The sequence below is a fragment of the Lynx rufus genome, unplaced genomic scaffold (assembly GCF_022079265.1).
Source record: "Lynx rufus isolate CCGP_SWC_20201006 ecotype Redwood Valley unplaced genomic scaffold, mLynRuf1.p SCAF_44, whole genome shotgun sequence".
In the NCBI taxonomy this organism is placed as follows: domain Eukaryota; kingdom Metazoa; phylum Chordata; class Mammalia; order Carnivora; family Felidae; genus Lynx; species Lynx rufus.
In genome coordinates, this window is record NW_025814861.1 from 1801228 (window position 1) to 1821370 (window position 20143).

The 20143-nt window shown below is 57.7% G+C and overlaps 1 protein-coding gene across 1 annotated transcript in view; it reads right to left on the bottom strand.

The window, feature by feature from the left end:
• Positions 1-20143, bottom strand: part of LAMC3 (laminin subunit gamma 3) — a 55838-nt gene that overhangs the window by 334 nt on the left and 35361 nt on the right. Inside the window, exons 12-27 of the mRNA XM_047098168.1 lie at positions 19449-19667; positions 17383-17571; positions 15278-15523; positions 14268-14421; positions 13481-13623; positions 12802-12980; positions 11202-11340; positions 9970-10175; positions 9519-9595; positions 8915-9049; positions 7600-7747; positions 6440-6601; positions 6181-6283; positions 3236-3435; positions 2525-2671; positions 2325-2424 (exon numbers count right to left, since the gene is read on the bottom strand). Of these exons, the coding sequence (XP_046954124.1) occupies positions 2325-2424; positions 2525-2671; positions 3236-3435; positions 6181-6283; positions 6440-6601; positions 7600-7747; positions 8915-9049; positions 9519-9595; positions 9970-10175; positions 11202-11340; positions 12802-12980; positions 13481-13623; positions 14268-14421; positions 15278-15523; positions 17383-17571; positions 19449-19667 (2547 nt within the window). The remainder of the gene's footprint in view (positions 1-2324; positions 2425-2524; positions 2672-3235; positions 3436-6180; positions 6284-6439; positions 6602-7599; positions 7748-8914; positions 9050-9518; positions 9596-9969; positions 10176-11201; positions 11341-12801; positions 12981-13480; positions 13624-14267; positions 14422-15277; positions 15524-17382; positions 17572-19448; positions 19668-20143) is intronic.

Consider the following 20143-nt stretch of genomic DNA (forward strand, 5'->3'; position numbering starts at 1 on the left):
CTTGCCAGCCCAGAGTTTCCAGGATCCTGACTGCCCACAATCTACCAGGAAAGCAAGGGACCCAGAGAGGGCGGTGTGCCTGGCCGGGGCACCCCACTGGGTTCACGTGAAGGCTCTGCAACTTTCGCCCTGGGCAGCCCTGGGCAACTGTTCATCTTTGTTGCTGACGAAAAGAAGGCTCTGTGTGCATCCTGAGTCCACTTCCCAATGCCAGTGTGTGCGCACAAGGTCCCCGTGATTCCTGCTGGCTCCCCCCACATACCATTGTTGATTTGCCAAGAGCACACATTTACGGGTACACCTATGCTGGGATGTGGACGGCCACTGGGGTGAAAAGCAGCATCTCTGGCATTAGATGGAGGGCTGGGAAGCAGGCAGTGGGGTTTCGTCCTGGCCCAGCACGGATTAACTCTGTTTCTTGGAGGTAAGGACTTCCCAGAGCCTCTCCAGGGGTACAACAAGGAGGTGGGGGCCTGGCGCTCAGATTTGAACTTGCTGGTGGTGGCGGAGTGCAATCTGCAGTCTGTGTGTCCCACCTGGCCCCTGTCACCTTGTCATTTAAGGGTGACATTCAACAGGAAGGCAAGGCTCAGGCAGGCGGGAGAGTAGTGGGGAGGGGGAAGGAGGTTCTAAATGGCTTCGAATCCCACGGCATCCCTATGGGCCTAGGGCTCTCGCTAGCCCTGAATTTCCCGGGCAATGAGGGTGGCGGTTGGAGGGGAGGCAGTGGCAGGAGCTGAAACAGGGGCAGGAAGAGGCAGAGGAGAGCCGAGCCCTGCCAGCCTGGGCACGTCCTGCTCCCCGCAAAGACCTCGAGAGGCCCCACCGTCCACAGGGAAGTCCAAACTGCCCGGCCTTCTAGCAAATTCAGGTTCAGGCTGCCGGCACACTCCACGTGCCCCTCTGGGGCTCCCAGGCACCGGGGTGGGGTCCAGCTGCGGGCTGTCCACTCCTGCAGCCCCAACTCAAGCACGGCACCGGCACGAGCAAATAAATGATCGCAATCGCCAAAGCAGCTTTACCCTCACAGTGCGCTTGCTCTGTGCTGGGCACTGTGTCCTGTACTCCGGATCCTTGGCGCTGGGTATGGACCGGTGGCTACAAGGGGGCACTCTGAATTGGTTAGACCCGCGTGTGAGCCTCAGCTTCCCCACCGCCTGGCTGTGGGGCCCTGGGCACACCGTTTAAACTCTCCGAGCCTCAGACTGCCCGTCTGCAAAATGGCGAGCGAATCTGTATCTTTGCCTCGAAAGCGGAGAATGAGGATTCTAGGAGATCACGTGTGCAAATAGCTTAGCGTGGGCCTGGCATGCAGGCAAAATGCAGAATGTGGTGATTCTTCCCCTTATTAATAACGATAAATGAAATGCCGTACGCGGGTGAGCCTGAGGACGTGACACTAAGGGACAGAAGCCAGCCACAGAAGGACAAATGCTGTGTGAGTCCACTGATAGGAGGTCCTTAAGAGTGTTAAGTTCATACAGACCGAAAGAGAACGGGGAGGGCCAGGGGCTGGGGGCACAGGGAATTCACATCCAATGGGTGCAGAGTGGTTGGGTTGGAAGACGGGAAAGTTCTGGGGACAGATGGTGGTGATGGCTGCAAAACACTGTGAATGTGCTTAAGGCCACTGAAGTTGTGTGCTTAAAGATGGTCACAACGGCAGATTTTATGTTATGTGTATCTTACCACAATTTTTAACACTGCACACCTGCTGTCCCCCCACCCCTTCCCCTGCTCCGAGGCCTCCATGCTTTGGTGGGGGCTGCTCCCCTCACCCTGAAATGTCTCCTTACTGAGGCTCTTCTCGATTCTTCCTCCTCCCCGAGAGCTGCTGTTGACGGACTCGCACCCCACAGCGTGGCAACCGCCTCTAAGTGACCCGAGCGTTACTCCCATTTTACAGATGGGGGAACTGAGGTACAGAGAGGCAGAGTGGTTTTCCCAAGGTCTCACGGCCAAGCCCCAGCACATGATCTCGATGCCAGATGGCTTCTGTGACATCCTCTCTCCTCCTCTGAAACCCTCAACACTCAGGGCCGATCTGCCCCTGTGGTACCCACACACGTTCTGTGTGTGATGAGTTTTCCGTGTCTCCCTCCCCACGCCCCAGACTAGTGGCCCCTGGGGGGCACACAGTGAATGGACACCAGCCCCACCTCGCATGGGGGCCTGGGGCTGTTACAAATGCTTGTGGCTGCGGAGGAGGGGGAACCCTGTGTAGACGAGGGCAAGGAGGAAACCTCTAGGACTGAGCCTCACAGAAGGTCCCCGAGGTGCTCCAGGGACCCAGGGGATCCGGGCCCAGCCTTGGGTCTCCTTACCCAGCCTGGCAAGTAGCTCCAACAAGGCCTGGACGTCCTCTTCCAGGGACGTGCGCGATTCCCAGATCTGCCGCTCCACGGCACGCAGCCCGGCACCCACCTTGGGAGGGAGGGAAAGCTTGAGCGGCGCCCTGCTGGCTCCGGGGCCAGAAGGAAATGGGGGGGTGTGTGTGTAGGGGGGGGGGTCTGGGTCCGCGTACCTGCTCAGCTTCCTCCAGCTCCTGTCGGCGGGTTCGTGAGGCTAGCACCTGCCGCGAGGCCTGTCGGAGCGTCGCCTGCGCCTGGCTGGACAGCCGGCCTGCCCGGCGATGCTCCTGCTTCCCGTCCCTCAGCAAGGCCCTGGCGAGCTGGGGGGTGGGCAGCAGAGGCAGGGAGAAGAGGGGGAGTGGAGTAAGTCCTTTCAGAGGTAAGGAGCACGTCCAACAGTAACGCCAAGCAGTCATCGAATCGCGCACCAGATCATTCATTCATTCCACAAGCGTGTCCCGGGTGCCGGCTACACGCACAAAGTCAGTGGGGGCTGGGGGAGGCACCTGGGCTAGACTTCGGCCCCGGTTCAAAAGCAAGAGCCTAGAAGTTTGGGGAGCAAAGCCCAGCAGATCTAGGTGAGGTTCCTGGTCGCGTGATTTAAGTTCCTACACCAGGCGGGTACTCAGGGTCCCCACCTGTCCGACAGGGACAACAGTGACACCTGTTTGTCGAGGACTCAACAGCTTGAATGACGCTCCAGGGCTCAGAGCCTGGGAACCACTGAGCCCTCAGGAAGTGTGGAGCATTCAGCACTGTGTCCACGGAAGGGGGCAGATCTGTAGGGACTATGTTTAACCTACACAAGGGCAGCCCTTGTATGATAGCCCGCCCACAGGCCCAGGAGGCAGGGACGTCACCGCTGTCACATCGGTGGCCCTGACCTTAGCACTGTCCTCAGCCAACGTCTTGGCTTCACGGCCCTTCTTCTTGGCACTGGAGGAGACAGACGCCGCATTTCCCAGCATCCTCTCCGCCTGCTTGGTCTTCTTTTTCAAATCTGGAAGGAGCCTGCCCCTGACCACGCCTGCCTTCCTCCCCAGCGTGGCCCGGTCCTTGGGCGAAGGAAACTGCTGCTTCATTCCTGCAAACCCGGGACAGGCTGGGTCAGCGGGGCGGGCTCTTGGCTCATGACCCTCGAGGGCCAGTCACCACCAGATGCCCGACCCTCAGACGACGTGAGCGGAGGTTCGAGACGCAGGAGACACACGTGTAACCTTCTCAGGCTCGTCTGGGGAACAAACGAATCAGCAGCGACGCATACTGCTCGGTGAATGTAAAGATTCGCATTATATCATGAAATTTATTATAATCACAAAAGTACACGGGGCACCTGCGTGGCTCAGTGGGTTGAGCGTCCGACTTTGGCTCACGGGTCGTGAGTTCGAGCCCCACATCGGGCTCGCTGCTGTCAGCACAGAGCCGGCTTCGGATCCTCTGTCTTCCTCTCTCTCGCCCCTCCCCCACGCACACGCTCTCAAAAATAAAGAAACGTTAACAAGTAGATAAAAATGAATATAAAAAATAAAATCACAAAACCACACGGTGTTCAGTGCCTGGGCCAAGGCTGGGAAGTCACCCTTGGCCGATGGGGAGTCACAGCACAGGACCCAGCAAATCCACTCAGCTCTTTGTTTTTGTGTCTCATCGGTTTCTAAAAGGGCTTTAGGCAACTTACAGTGATAGGTAAGTCAACGACTGGACCGCTAAAATGAAAAACCAAGGGCCATATGTAATTGGGGGGATGAGGAAGGGAAAAAGAGGGGTGAGAAGTGCCAGAAAATTAGGATAACGACGTGGCAGGCAGTGAATGCTCTATTTACCTCTGAGCTTCCTAGCAGCCAAGATAAAAAGAGAGGTATTACAATGTGCATAGGTTTGATTATCTAATCGGAAGTAGTTTCCCTCTGTAAAGAAGAGAGACTTTCTCCCTTCCTTTCAGATAAAATTCTAAGGGAAATCAGGAATACTGATTATAGTCAAATTTTTGAAAGAATCAAGCCTTCTAAGGCAGAATAGCACATCCTTTTTCTGAAGATAATCCAGAAATAGGATCGACTTTGCTTCTTGTACACAAAATTGGGTGTTTCTTAAAACACACTCTGTGGGGGTGCCTGGGTGGCGCAGTCGGTTAAGCGTCCGACTTCAGCCAGGTCATGATCTCGCGGTCCGTGAGTTCGAGCCCCGTGTCAGGCTCTGGGCTGATGGCTCGGAGCCTGGAGCCTGTTTCTGATTCTGTGTCTCCCTCTCTCTCTGCCCCTCCCCCGTTCATGCTCTGTCTCTCTCTGTCCCAAAAATGAATAAAAAAACGTTGAAAAAAAAAAACACACTCTGCGGAGAACTAATTCTATGGGGGTATTAACAAATGTCAGGAGGAAACATCAGTTAAGCTTACATATAAAAAGAACCAGTTTTCTTTAATGCAGGACTTCTCAGAGCCTTTAATAGGGGCACACTGTATGGCCTCAAGAAGGCGCCATAGTAGTGACATTTCCTAAACTTATTTGAACACAAACCCACTCTTGGTAGATCATGTCTTGGGCTAATTCACTCCGTGAACCTTCCTTTCATCCTGAATGCCCCCTGGGCACAGGCCAACGGGTAGTGACAGAGGGTGTCTCGGAAAAGGGGCAGGAAGGGGGGAAAGAACCTGGGGTTAGAGGTTTGCGATGAGTCCTTGTGTGGATCACAGGACTGTACCAGGGAGGCAAATTTCCATGCGGTATATCCAACAGTGAGAAGGTGATGCCTCGTGAGGTAGTGAGCACACAATCACTGGAGGTAGGCAAGCAGAGGGTGCGTGAGTCCCCTGCCCCCTGAGGGGGTTGCTTTAGCAACCCTGATCATTTTAACGTCCCCAAATCCGAATATTCCACCACCACGTATCATTGGATTTACATTTTCCTAAACACAACTCAGAGCCAAGTGCACAGGGCCACGCCTTCCCCATCGGAAGCCCCCGACCGGTGAGTGAGCAAGACTTCAGACCACAGAGGAGCCACAGAGGAGCCTAGAGAATAGGAGGCACTGACCAGCTCACCCTCTGTCCCAGAGGCTAGGGGCCCCTGGCTGGAGCCACATCTCTCAGAGGCAGTGGGGAGGGTCGGGAAGGAAGTCTGTAGAACCGGGATCAAGCAGGGCCTGGCTTCCGGTCTCAGACCCCAAGGGGCCTCTGGCGCTGAGCGTGTTCCTGTTTTATCCAGCTCGTTGGTGCAGAGCCACGGATAAAGGGCAAAGAGGACATCAGAGAAGCCTATGCCACAGGGGGACACGGAGCTGGGGAATCCTAACACTGGACGGTTTCCATTCAGCACCTCTCTGACCCAGGGACAGTTACCACCAATCCCTTCCTTCCCTCGGTCTACACATCTATGAAATGCGACCACTTAAGCCTCATTTTCCTAAAGCGCAAAGGAAACCTGGACTGGCATCGATCCACACCCCCTTCCTAAAGAGAACTCTGCCTCCCTCCCTGCTGAAACCTGGACGGTGGCAGCCGTTTGTACCAGGTGGCAGGACCCCCGGCCAGGGCAGACGAGACCAGGAACGGATAGTCGATGACATCGGATTCGGCCCCGACGGGCTCCGTGTGTGGTCTGATGGCTGACAGCCGTGTGGGTGAGTACCCGGTGAGAGGTGTGTGAGGCCACGTCAAGCAGCCCCGGGAGGGGTCCCGGCGGGGGGTGGGGGGAAGTGCCGCTTGGCTTACGCCCACACAACTGGACTTCTGTCTCCCGTGGCCCGGCTGCCCCGGCTGAGGCAAGAGTCCAGCTGGCTGTCACGGGCAAACATGCATCAAGAAGCCCAGGGCTCGGCAAGGCACGCATACCCTCCAGGTCGGCCAGCAGGGTCCTGGCTCCCGTGACAGTCACCGTGGCAGCCTGGACGGATGAGGAAGCCCGGGTCAGGGCGGCTCTGGCCTGCTGGCGTAGCTGGAGAGAGAAGAAGAGAGGCTCGGCAGGTGGGAGACACCGGAGGGACGGGAGGAACTATTTCGGGTCTTTGCCTTTCCCTCTCCTGGACCGCCCACCCCAGGACACCCGCGGGGCAGCCCGGCCAGGTGCCTGCCTCAAAGGACATGAGCCCACCTGTGTGAGGGGCTCGGTCTTCCGCAGCACGGCCTGGGCGGTGGCCTGGAGGACCCGGGCAGCCTCGGTGACCACACGCTCTCTAGATGCAACTGTCTTCTCCAGGGCCTGTGCCTTCAGACCCAGGGTCCCGGCCTCGGACTTCTGCAGGGAGATGATGGGCTCAGGCAGGGCCTGGCAGAAAGGTCTGTGGGGCAGATCCTCTACCGGGTGGGAGGTGCCCAGGGACAGGAATGGCGGGGATAGGGCTGCCTGTGGACCCCAGGAAGAAGGGGAGCCAGGGCGGGAGACACCAGGCTGGAGAACCTGTCTCAGACTCCAGCCCTACCCACTACTAGGAGCCAGGCCTCCCTGACCTGCATTTCCTTCCCCAGGTCCACAACCTCCGCTGAAACTTTGGGGCCGGACGTATTTCCAAATTCGGAATTTTCCCGACTTGAGAGAAACAGAGCCGTGGAGGTGCTGAATATCATCTAACACCTTTGGTGGCATCCAGGGCCACGTTCAGGGCCAAACCCCTTAAAACGTGCATGTTACTCTTCACGTTTGGGGTGAGGGAAGCGAGGACCCCAAATATGCAGCTTCGGGCCAGTCAGGTTTGGCCCCCAGGGCATTTGTATAAGCTTAGTCTCTTTCTTAAAGCGCAGTTTCTGAGTTTTGGGGTTTCAGGATCACTGGGGAGATACGACGGAGCTGATTTGTCCGGAGGTGCTGAGGGCCACTTTGCATACTGTGCGTGAATCCGCTCCCGGCCCCCACGGACGCAGCCCTAAAACTACCTGAGGGGTGAGCTCTATCTCGCAGAGGAATGAACTGAGGGTGCCGGGAGGGAAAGTGACCTTGGCCAAGGGCACAGATCTGGAGCAGTGGCGCTGGGGATTTGATCCCATGTCCGTCTGGTGCCTTTGCTAATGCCACCATGGAGAAGACACCTGCCCTTGCTATTATTACCACAATCAACAACAAAGACTGGCCGAGCTCTAACTGTGCCAGGCAGGCGCTCTGCCAAGCCAGGGAGGTGGATTATCTCGTGTTCATCGACTGCCATATAGTTAAAAATAAGCCACATCGTCTGCCTCTGCCTGGGCCACACTGGTTTCCCGGCTGCCACATTCTCCGCCCCCTGCCCCATGCAGAGCTCCAAGGACGGCGGGGCTGACCAGTGCTGCAGGGGCGGCCAGCGAGGCCGGGCGCAGGGCTGCATCCGCATCAGCTTGCTGCGCGGCGGCCAGCGCCCTCCCAGCTTCGGGCAGCACCTCTGCCGCAGCCGTGCCCAGTGCCTTCTGGGCGGCCTGGACCTCCTGGTACCTGAGAGGAGACAGCAAAGGTGGCTCACAGGGCAGGGCACGGGGCTCTCCTTCCCCGTGGATGTCCCCCCCCCCCCACCGGAGCCCTCTGGCAACCTCCCAGGCAGACCTGCCCTCTGCAGGGTTGGCACCCAGCAGCTGGCCCCGAGACTGGCCGCTAACTCGGCCGCTAACTCCGCAGCTTTCGAATGAATGGAAAAGGCAGCAGAGGCACCACATTGTTTCTTCACTCATTCAATTCAAACGCTCTCTTCTGAAGGGGCTTGGGCTTGGTTTCCACTCGAGAATCATATGTTTTGCAAATATTTGGAGCCTCTGGCTGCATCACGAAGAGGAAAATGCCTAGTGTTGGAGAAGGGACAGCAGCCCAGGCCTCCGCCTTGGCTCGGCTGTGCCCTGGGGTGACCTTGGGCGTGTGGCTCTCCAGATAAATGGATAGCCCTGGGCTCTGAAGACCCTTAGCTTCAAGGTGCTGTAGTTAACCACCTAGAACAGGTTTCCTGTCCCCTCCAGCTACCCACACCCTCCCCTCTCCGCCCAGCTCCACAGTGAGCACAGCTGGGACACAGACCCCCCCTGCTATCTCTCATCCCTTCCCCACTTCTCAGAGAGCCTGTGCTCCCACCCCTGCCCTGGGAGTGGGTCATGTGACCTCACCCACCCCACCCCCTGCCAGTGGGCTCAGGGCTGGCCACCTGATCTGAGCTGGGCCAATCACATTCTCTCATCTAGGAAGTCAACTCGGGACTTAGTGAGGCCTTGCTGGGTCTCTCTTAACCCTCTGACTGAGGAGGATATAAGAGGGTCACCCAGAGGAGAGAAGCAGAGGCCAAGAAGGAAGCTGGTGCCTGAAAGGAGCTGCCTGGGGGGTCTGGGGTGGGGCTGGGGGACGCTGCAGGGGCAAGAAAGAGAGAGGTGCTGTTCTGGACCCTCCTGGTTCAAGTTCTCGCCCCTTCTCTCCAGAGGCTGAGCTTAACCCCCAGGCATAAATGTGTTCTTGTAAGGTACCACCCAGTGGGCCCAAGACCTCAGACATCCCCACCCATCCACCCAGAGGGCGTCAGGACTCGGGGGAAGGAAGCCAATTCTGGAACCAGCAGCCTCCAGCCAGGCCCCGTCAGCTGCGGGAGGCCAACTCAAGCTTCCACCCACACCCGGGAGGCCTCACCTGTCCTCCAGTTCCTGCTGGGCCTCCAGGGCCACTCTGCCCTCCACCAGACTCCAGAGAAGTGCATAACTGGTGTTGGAGGCGACCAGGGCCCTCCGTGCAGTGGCCTCAATCTTGGCAGTGGTGTCCCTGTGGCTGTATGGAAATGCCCATTTGACTGTCACCAGGAGCCCATGCAGAAGGGGGCCTGCACCCAAATCCACACCTCCCAGCATGTGGGACTCCCACCATCCCAAAGTCCAGCCCCAAAGGCCAAGTTCTTCTTCTCCCTCTGCTGGACGCACAACAAAGGCTGATGGGAAGGGACCCACCCATGCCCCCGTGCCCGTTACATTGAGTTTATGCCTGTTGTCCTGGCATAATGATCATTATGGCCTCTTATCACACAAAAAATCTCAGTTTGGACAATAATGATATGGTCACCCTCATAAAGACATCACAGAAGAGAGTGGTCAGGACGGCCTGGGTTCGAATCCAGGCAGAGGGGCAGCTGTGCAGCTGATCCTGATCTGGGAACCCACCCCTCCACCCCCGAGAAGGACTGGGCCCCCTTCCAGACTGTGTGGGCAAGACCTCACCAGGCTCCCGGGGCCTGGGGCCTCACCTCCTGGCAAGGGCACGGGCCTCGGTGGCCAGGTGGCTCCAGGTGGTGGGCTGGCTGGACCCTTCCTGAGGAATCACCTTTAGAGAAGAAATGGAGAGGGGAGGAAGCTGATGGCCATCCTTGAAGAGCAAGGGCCCCATTTGGCGAAATTCCTGGGCAGAACTAAATTGTGCCAGTCATTTTATATACGCTCAAAGGTAGTCTCAAAGTCAGCACCCGGTGAGCAGATCCCAGAACATAGAAACAGCAGTAATGACACCCACCATTCATTCGATGGACATTCACTCTCCCCCTGGAACATGCCTTGTTCTATGCAGACATTATCCCACTAATCGGCAGAAGGGGCGCTGTGTGACCGCCCCCCCCCCCCCCATTCCGCAGATGAAACGGAGCCTCTCCAAAGAGGCACAGCCCAGCCACTAGGTCACCAGGTGGGCCCAGGACGTGGTACCAGAGATCTGAGGACGAGGGCCGCCTGCAGAATCTCCTCCTCCGAGGACTCCAGCGCTGCATCTAGGTCCGCCAGCTGGATGCAGGTCTTCTCTGTTCCGGCCTGGGCACAGTGGACACTCCTGCTCAGCGCGCGCAGCTGCTCCCGGGCAGCCTTCACGGCACCTTCGAGGCCTGTCACCTGCTCCAGGAAGGCTTCCCGGGCTCCTGCATGAAGCCCGGGTAGAGTCCAGGGTCACAGAGCAGTTGATGCTTTACAACAAAGCACCCACCTTCGGGGGCCCCCATCTGTGCCTGGACTCTGCCTGGGCACAGCTTAGCTCGGTCACCAGACTTGAGCACCAACCACTACCAGTCAGCTCCAAGGGAAGAGCCTTCTCATTTTACAAATGCCAAGACTGAGGCCCCGAGAAGGCAAATCACGACCCAAGGCTTCCCACGTAGGAAGTCCGCCACAGATGAGGGACTGGAAGACACTCAGGTCTGCTAGAGCCACAACAAGCAATTCCTGAATCTGAGACAGCAGAAATGCCCCCACCTTGAGTCAGCTCTGTGATCAGCAGTGTGGGTCGGTATGGTCGTTTTAACACACAGCATCTGGAAGCTGTCTGTTCTGATCATTAGTCTTGCTAACAAGTGCTCAGCTTACCTATGCCTGACCGCTAAAGGAGCATAAATGCTTATGAACATGAAATTATACAGAAGAGTCAATTCATTTTCAATACTTCCTAAATTGCGGTGTCCCAAGGCCAAATTCCACCTGGCTCTAATAACAGGTTTTTTTGTTTTTGTTTTTTTCTCACGTACTTGTTTATTTCTATTCTATGCTGGGGAATGAGCAAAATGGCCAACAGTCAAGACAGCAGAAATGTTACCTGTTCAGCACCCGGGACAGCACCTCAATGATTATTTGTTGCTTGACTGAACTAATGAGCTAACCCAACTCCTGTCCTCACCCAGCTTACAGTCCGGTGGGACACAGGGGATAGATGTTATAGTCAGAGACTAATAGAGTTACAAAGTACAACTGAGTTGGGGACATTGAAGGAAAGGCCTGGGGTGGGGACAAGGCTGTGTCATGGGAGGAGCCCACTTAGTTGGGGAGGAGGACAGGCTCTCCCAGGAAGTGAATTCTTCTAGGACCGAGCTCAGAGCCTTCAAAGTATCCTGAGACCAGAATGAAGGTCTCCAAAGGGGGTGTCTGACCAGCCAGCCATCCCGTGGCCTGCTCACCTTGCAGCAGACGTCCCTGGTAGACGTCTCCCCGTGGGGCCTCTCCCTGCAGAATGTGCAGTGGTCCCCAGGGCTCACTACAGTCGGACCCCTGCAGCCACCCCTCCATCAGGGTCAGCCTGGCCTTCAGCTTGGAAGCCTGGAGTTAGGAAAAGAAGGGCATGTGAGGCTGGTGGCCTGGAAGTCCTGTCTGCACACCTCTCCCCTGGCTTCTGTCCCGCCTTCCCTCCCTGATGGTCCCCTTCTCCCATCTTATCCTGGGCATCAAAGTTGAGGACACACCAGACCAGCTTTTGCCCACCCTTCCTCACGGCGGTCCCTTCCCTTCTCACACCCATGGCACCTGTTAGCTGAGAGAGGGATGGAAAGGGAATCCCCAGGAGAATCTGTCTGTCCTGCTATATTGCCACAGAGCAGGTGTAGGTGGATACTGCTGAATGAGCATGCCATGCAATGCCTCCTAGCGCTGTTCTTTTATTTATTTTTATTTGCATTTATTTATTTATTCTTTTTAAGTAGGCTCCATGCCCAACACGGGATCTGAACTCCCAACCCTGAGATCAAGAGTTGCATGCTCTACTGACTGAGCCAGCCAGGCGTCCCCCAAATCACATACAATGACTGCATTTATAGAGCACTTGCTAGCAGCCAGCCGCTAGCGGCTGCTGGCCACGCACCAGCTCTCGTTCAACTTGTAAGCACCCTAAGGGCCAGAAGATGCAGATCCTGAGCTCTCTCTTCGAGTCCAAAGTCCAGAATGTTCTGAGAAACCACAGGGCTTTCCATTCCTTATTTGGTGGCAAAATGAGGTTAAAAATATTCTAAACTCATTTAGAAGCGAAACCGTTCTGACCTAGGCTGTTGGTGGTCCTTATCTTTTATTGGGTGGGACCGTTTGTCTGTTTTCCTGCAGATACATCAATGGGTTTGACTGCAGGGACTGACTCAGGCACTGCTGGGGGGGAGGGGGGTGGCTAATATTCAGCACCCATCATTGTGTCTTTCGACAGTATCACCATCCCGAAGGCTGGTCTCACCAGTTTCAGGTAAGGGGTCACAGGCCTGTGTCCATTTTGGAGCAGGAGAGAGAGACGAAATTTACCCAAGCTGTTACCTGCTGCTGGGGACAACTAACGGGTTTGGAGAGGGGAACCCCAGAGGTCATGCTCCTCACCCCTGCATCACACCAGCTCCCTGCTCAAAATTCTACTCGCGCCCCGGAACTGGCCTGGCCCTCCTCCCGACCCTCCCCGCCGAGGGCCATCTATGGTCTCGTCCCCACTGAACTTGAGGAAGCGTGAGACCTGGGTCTGGGTGGTTGGGAAGGACACCCGGTGACAGGTGCTGTTCTCCTGTCCACTCAGGAGATAGGGACGAGCAGAGGTGAGGGTTGAGCAGGGCTGGCGTCAGCCAGATGGCTGGGTGAGCACAGGGAGAAGGTGGCCAGTGGTTCCAGAAGGCCAGAGGGCCATGGGGAAGCAGTCATTTCCCGGTGCCCAGCACAGAGCTGGTGCTCACGGTGGTGGTGGGTGGGGGGGGGTGTGAAGTGACGGGAGGTAGGTCGAGACGTCTTGGATGGGGCCTGGATGGGTGGGCTCACCTCCTCCTTCACCAGGGCGTAGCAGGACGGGCACTCCTGACAGTGTGTGCCACCGGCCGTGACGAAGAAGTTTTCCTGACAGTGATCACACTTGTACCCCACGAAGCCGGGCCTGCACAAGCACGTGCCGTTCTCGTGGCATTGTGCCGAGGCGGCCCCCACCGGGGAGCACCTGCAGGCTGGGGGGACCGGGGCAGGTGGCGCTGAGGGCCCTGATGCTCCCCCCACCCCACATCAGAACTCCCAGGTCCCCTGCATCCTCACAGGTGGCTACTCCACACCCCCCCCCCGCCCCCCCACCAGAAGTTCAACCACATTCCTGAGTCCTTCCTGGGAGACTGAGTCAGAAGGTCGGAGGTGACAGCTGACTTATTTCAGCGTCCCTGGGTCTGAGAACCCGCCATGTTTAGGAACTGCCATGCCATCCGGCCATACGAATATGGAAACCAAGGCCCAGAGAGGTGACCCGATGGCCTCAGCACAGAGGAATTTAGCAGTGGAGCCTGGGACTCGATTTTTGGTCCCCTACACTCCCTCCCCCCATATTTCTATGGCTGCTCTTAGAAGACAGGCCTCCACCCGATCCTTTACTCTCTTGCCACGCGGCTGGCGGCCCCTCGGTGCCCAGAGACCTCAGGCCCCACCTTCTGGGCGGCCGGGAAGCACCCAGCTTCCTCACCTCGGCATCCCTTGATGGAGAAGCCGAAGAAACCCAGCTGGCATCTGTCGCAGGCCTGGCCCTCAACGCCTGGACGACAGGGGCACTGCCCGGTCTTGGGGTGACACCGGTCCTCCTGGGAGCCCAGCGGGTGACACTTGCAGCTATGACAGGGGGAGGGACCGGGTCGGAGACAAGCGGCCGGGACTGCAGATCACATCCTCTGCACACGAGGCCCCATCTCGAAGTCCGTACGTGTCAAACAGCTTTCCCCAAGCTGTGCCCCCGGGGGAAGCCCAGGCTCACAAAATGCCACTCCGTCCCCTCCCCACAGAGGCTATGGGGACATATAAATCTTGGAGACTATACCCCTCTGTTGGGAAGTCACAACGCAACTAGCATATTAAAGGCTCTGAGGAGTCTTGCAAGGAAGAAACCTGTTTGTTTCACCGGGCATTTCCCTGGAGCCCTCCACTGTTCCCCAGAGGCACGAAGGGGCTGTTGTGGCCAAAAAGGTCACCAAGCAACAGCGTCACTGAGAAGGGAGACAGAGAGCAAACCGGCCCCCCCGGCCACCTGGACATCCCTTAGGGCTGTTCTTGGCCCACATCCTGGGTTGGCAGGGCCACGAGTCTGACCCCCAAGGGACCATCCCTTTGTCCCCCTTTGGTACAGGGCACGGTGTACCTGGTGGGGAGCCTGGGATGGCACATTCCAAGCCAGGTCCCTCTCTGGAGGCTGCCCGGGACGCCCTCCATCCTGGAGACACACGCAGGGAGAAGGGCACCCACAGCCTCACCCCACTCACCTCCGGCAGCCCCTCCCGGGCCGGAGGCCATAGAAACCGGGGCTGCAGTGGCTACAGTCCCGTCCCGTCACATGAGGCAGGCAGGTGCACTGGCCGCTCGCCGGGTCGCAGGGTCTCTGCTCACTGACTGAGCCCCCCGGGTTGCAGCTGCAGGCTGGGGGTGGAAGCAGAAAACGGTGTTGGGGAACCATGCAGATCGCCATCCAACCTTTGGGGGTCCAGGAGAAGACGGGGCGCACACAGAGATGACTCACATTCGGCCCAGACGCCTAAGCTGTTTCTGGAAAAAGGCTCTAGGGCCGGGCTCAAATCGCAACCCATCTCCTACGTCCTCGGAGAGACAGCCTAGAACCATCATGGAGGCAGAGGGCTCTTCTGAGCCTGCCCTGAACCCCCGCTGGCTGGAGAGAAAGCCAGAGACTTGGCCAGGGAGTCGTGGGTGGACCTCTGCACCCACTGTCTCGGGTCACTTGACCCTGCCCTCCTGGGCTCCATAAAACAAGAGGCCGGCAGGGTGCCGACAGGTGGCACGTGGAGAAAGGGCTCTGGAGCAAGTAAGTTTGGGGGAAATGCTGAACTTCTCCCTGAGCATTTCTGGAAGCCCTCCACGGGCCGAGGTATGGCCCTCTGACTGGGGACAGAGGGCTGAGGGTGAACCCAGGCGGCGGAGAGGAACACCCTGATGGGAGCCCGGCGGGGGGAGGGCAGCACAAATGTGCTGAGTGCCGTGGCCATGGAGGTCCGTCATGGGCGCTAACTGCGGAGCTGGAGGTAAGTGCTAAATCATCAAGGCAAAAAATAAATAAATGAAGCACAGGCTCAGTTGATTAGATCAAGGCTGAGAGAGCCCTTGGAGGAGAGCAAACCCTTACCACACCTTTCAGACAAAGAAACAGAGCAGGTGAGTAATCTGCCTAAGGTTGCACAGCCCCGTGGAGTTGATGGCTAGAGCTGGCGGACAGGGGTCCCACCACGCGCCCCTCACCGTGGGTCGGGAGGTGGGTACTCACGCGTGCATTTGTCTGCGGGCCGAGGGGCCAGGGCGCTCCCGTAGAAGCCTTCCTCGCAGCGCTCACAGTGGGCACCTGTCGTGTTGTGCAGGCAACGCAGGCAGCGGCCAGACTGGGGGTCACAGTTGCCCACGGCGTTGGGGTCTACGTTCCCACTGCACTGGCACCGCCGGCAGGGCTGGGGGGCCCCAGAGAGCCCCAGAGGGTCCCCAAAATAGCCGTCATCACAGATCTCACAGCGCCGCCCTGGGGAAGGGAGGGGGCTGCACGTGGAGGCGCAGGCCTGAGGGAGGGGGCTGCTGGGTCTCCACAGGGGTGGGGGGGGAGGGCGGGCGTGAACCAAAGCGAGCGGCCCTCGCGTCTCCTTGTGGATCAGAGCGAGGGCCCCAGGGCCAGGGCCCAGCTCAGCCATCAGCTGGCTGTGCGGTCTAGGGCAAGCCCCTGGGCCTCTCTGAACTCGGGCTCCTCATCTACAAGGCGGGGACAGTAATGCAGCCGCCGCAGAGGACCGGGGAGAGGGCTTGGTGAGACAATTTGTGCAAAGCTCTTAGCACAGCTCCTGGCGCGACAACAGTAGTGGCCGTCACTGCCTGCTCATTGTCATCACCCTCCTTGTCACCCCGCCAGCCATCCTCTTCGCCAGTGAGGCCCTCGGGGTGCTGGTGGGATGAGGGGGGCAGGGCTGGCGCCCACCCAGGCGACCTTCCCAGGGGTTGTTTCCTCTACACACAGCAGTGCCCTGCTCCCCCCACCCCCAAATCCCCCTCAAGCACCTCTCCGCCTGGGCCAGACTGAACTTCTCTAACTTTCCACATCCACCTCGAGTCTGCAGACCAGGGGAGCCAGAAAATGTGGGGAAGGTTATGGAACAGAGGCGCAGCGTGACGGCAGGGTGGGGTGCAGGGTCCTCCCGTCTTGGGCCTCCTGCCCCCTCCCTGCTGCTGGCCCTAGGGGGAGCTGCTTTCAGAGCGGTGCCCTAGCAAAGCAGGCACGTGATAGGACCAAATGGACCTCAGGGCCACCGGACACAAAATCAGATGTCTGAGGACCTTGGAAACATTTATGTCAAGTGAAATAAGCCAGTCGCAGAAGGACAAACATTGGATGGAAGTCACTTGTATGGGGTCCCCGGAAGAGTCAGATACAGAGAGACAGGAAGTAGGACGGTGCTTATTAGAGGCTGCGGAAGGGGGGTGGGGGTTGTTTAATGGGGACAGCGTTTCCGTTTGGGAAGATGAATACATTCTGGAGACAGATCTTGGAGATGGTTGCACAACCCTGTGAATGTACTTAAAAGCCACGGAACCGTGCACTTAAAAATGGTTCCGATGACAAATTTTATGTTACATATTTTTTGCCATAACTTAAGAAATTAATCATGGAGTATGCCCCCCCAAAACACGTGGAGTTGTAGAAGCGGGTGGATTGTAGGGTATGCGAATCCTATCTGAAAAGAGCTGTAAGAGATGTCGAGGGTGGCCCTGGGTCCTGGAGTGGGGGGTGGGACAGTTTCTGCCTTATACAACATCTGGCAACGTGTTTGAAAAGCTCAGAGTGTAACCAGAGATTTTCCTCCTTCACCGCGTATCAGAATTAGCCAGAGCACTTGTTATGAATACAGATTCTCAGGTTCTGTGTCAAGCTAGTAAGCCGGGCTCCATGGGGCCAGGGCCCAGATGGGGATTTTCAAAAACTCTCCTCGGGGCGCCTGGGTGGCTCAGCTGGTTAAGCGTCCGACTTGGGCTCAGGTCATGAGCTCGCGGTTCGTGGGTTCGAGCCCCGCGTCGGGCTCCGTGCTGACAGCTCGGAGCCCGGAGCCTGCTTCGGAGTCTGTGTCCCCCTCTCTCTCTGCCCCTCCCCCACTCGCGCTCTGTCTCTGTCTTTCTCAGAAATAAACATTAAAAAAAAATTTTTTTTAAAAACAACTCTCCTGGAAATGCTCAGTGGCTCAAGTTCTGCCAGGGACCTATGGCAGCCGGGAGCCCTGGCCATGTTCTGAGAGGTCAGGCTAAGCTGGGCCTTCCCCAATCTGTCACACTCCAAACCCAGGACCCCGCTCCTGGAGCCCAGGACAGAAGCAGAGCCCCTGAGCATGAGCCACTCACCTCGCTGGCCCGGGGGGCAGTGGGTGCACACTACCTCCCTGCTCTCTGGGATGGCTGTGCAGGTCGACTGTCCGGGGCACGGACAAGGCTGACAGTCATCGGCTCGGCCTCCGAAGGGGCTGCCATAGAAACCTGGCAAACAGCGCTCACAGGACGGGCCCTCGGTGTGGTGGCCACACAGGCAGATCCCTGTGGGGCAAGAGAAGCACCTGGTTATGACTGCCCGGGCCCAGAATGCTCCAGAGACGGGGAGCATCTTGGTGGTCGGGCTCACAAGGCACATCCCCATGCAGAACTGAGGTGGAAACCTTCCAAGGTGGAGGCAGTTTGGCCTGGGGGTAAGAAAGTCCACCCTGGGTTCACGCCCACCACGTACTGACCCTGTGAAGCTGGGAAAACCATCTAACGCCCCGTGCCTCAGTGACCTCACCTGCAAGATGGCCACGACAATGGCCCTGACCGCAAGGGTCTTTCTTTGTCAGGATTCAGCAGGATCACGCAGCCAGAGTACCTTGCATAGTCCCCGGGCACCCAGCACGATCATTACTGTTACCGTTAGCGTTTTGTTCTTTGAAACCTATAGCTGAACCAACAGATGACCTATCTGTGTTCCCACTCATGGTTTTCCTGCCCTTTCCTCTGTGGCCTCTTAACCTCAGGGGCCAAAAGACACAGACCCCTGGGGACGCGTGGGTGGCTCAGTCGGTTAGGCGTCCGACGCCGGCTCGGGTCATGATCTCACCGTCTGTGAGTTCGAGCCCTGCGTCGGGCTCTGTGCTGATGGCTCGGAACCTGGAGCCTGCTTCGGATTCTCCGTCTCCTCTCTCTGCCCCTCCCCCCGCTTGCACTCTGTCTCTCAAAAATAAACAAACATTAAAAAAAAAAAAAAGAGAGCCACAGAGGCCCGGGAGTCTGTTCCCAACATGATTTTGCAAAGAACAGGTTCACAGAAGCTGGCTGGTCTCATGGAACAGGCCCCGCCCTCCACTGGTTTCTCATGCTGGGGGATCTGCAAACCCCCTTCTCCAGCACCTGCACAGAGCCTGTGCCCTGGGGAAGGGAGGCCCTACTGCCAGGGCCTGAGTGAGGAGCCTGGCTGAGAAGGGCCCAGGGAAGCAAGATGCCCACCCCACCCCCCGCCTTCTGGGAGGCCCCGCAGCACTCAGCTGGGGCTGAGGTGAACAGGGAAAAGAGAATTCAGGGCAGACAAGTGAAACAGGGGGACCATCATGCCTGTGTTGCCTTCTACTGGTCCCTGACTCAGCCCAGATCCACACGCTCACCCCTTCTTCTCTCTAGCACGAGCAGCAGTGGCCACTCGGCCCATTTGACAGATGAGGACTTGCCCAAACTGAGCAGGAAGTCATGGGACGGCCGAGGGTTCTGAGGGATGACAGACTGGCCCCACGTCAGGCCTCCTTGGTGTTAGGATTACGAGGCCTCATCTGGGTTCGATTTGTGATGCCTGCCATGGCCAAGGAGGGGAGGAAGCCCCTCGTGGACCGTGTGCCTGTCCCGACTGGCCAGGCCGCCGATTCCCAGGCTGGTGTCCTTCGTCTGCTCCAGTGTGGAGCCTGACGGAAGCTGAGCTTGCATCACCCTCCTCAGGGACCCCACCTGCTCCAGGAGGGCAGCGGGGCACTGACCCTCTCACTTCCGGTGTGAGAGGCCCACGGTGTGGAGAGAGGCCAGGGTCCGGCCCCCGTCCAGCACCTCCCACCTAGTGACCTGGGTCGAAGGCTCTCTCTGCGTTTCCTCTGCTGCTAGCGGGGTAAACAGCTGGCCGTGACCTTGCGGCAGGAGCAGCTCTGCCACCTGCTGGCCGTGCCGGCTCCCTGCGCCTTGGGTCCCTAAACTGTAAGACGGGTAATTGCGGGAATCAATGACTCGGCGTGTAGAAAGGTGCCCGGCAGGGCACGCGGAGGAACTCGGGGACACCATTTTAGTAGTATCGCCCTCGGTGATCACTCACACATGCACACGGCGGACCCCGTTCGGGTCAGCCCTCACCTGTCGCGCTGGGTGTTTAGCCTTAGGTGGCTTTGGGGTGGGGTGCCAGGACTCACCTGTGTGGGGGTCACAGGTGCCATGCTGGTTGCAGGTGCAGGGGACACAGCTGGTATAGGGACCCCCCAGTGGTGTCTCCCTCTTGTATCCTGGAGCGCAGGATTCACAGAACTGGCCTGTGTACCCTTTGGGACATGAGCAAGTCTCTACCCAGGAGGCTGGTGGGGAGAGCCCCCGCTGGGCTGATGTGAGCCGGACCTCAGTCAGGAATACCTGGCCTGCAGAACGAGGACAGAGAGGAAGAGAGTTACAGGCACACATTTCCCCCCCAAGACCTTCCTGTTCATATATGTAACAAGCAAAGGGTTATTGGCTCACAGATAAAAGGCAGCCTATGGGTGGATTATGATTTTTAAAAAGCAGACAAAAGACAAAGGAAAAATAGGCAGTGTTTTAAATTTATTTTTATTTTTTTATTAAAAAATTTTTAAAAATGTTTATTCATTTTTGGAGAGACAGAGAGAGACAGAGCATGAGCAGGGGAGGGGCAGAGAGAGAGAGAGAGAGAGGGAGACACAGAATCGGAAGCAGGTTCCGGGCTCTGAGCTGTCAGCACAGAGCCCGACGCGGGGCTCGAACCCACGAACTGCAAGATCATGACCCGAGCCGAAGTCCAACGCCTAACCGACCGAGCCACCCAGGCGCCCCCAAATAGGTAGTTTTTAATTTAGTTTTGTTTGTTTGATTGTTTTTT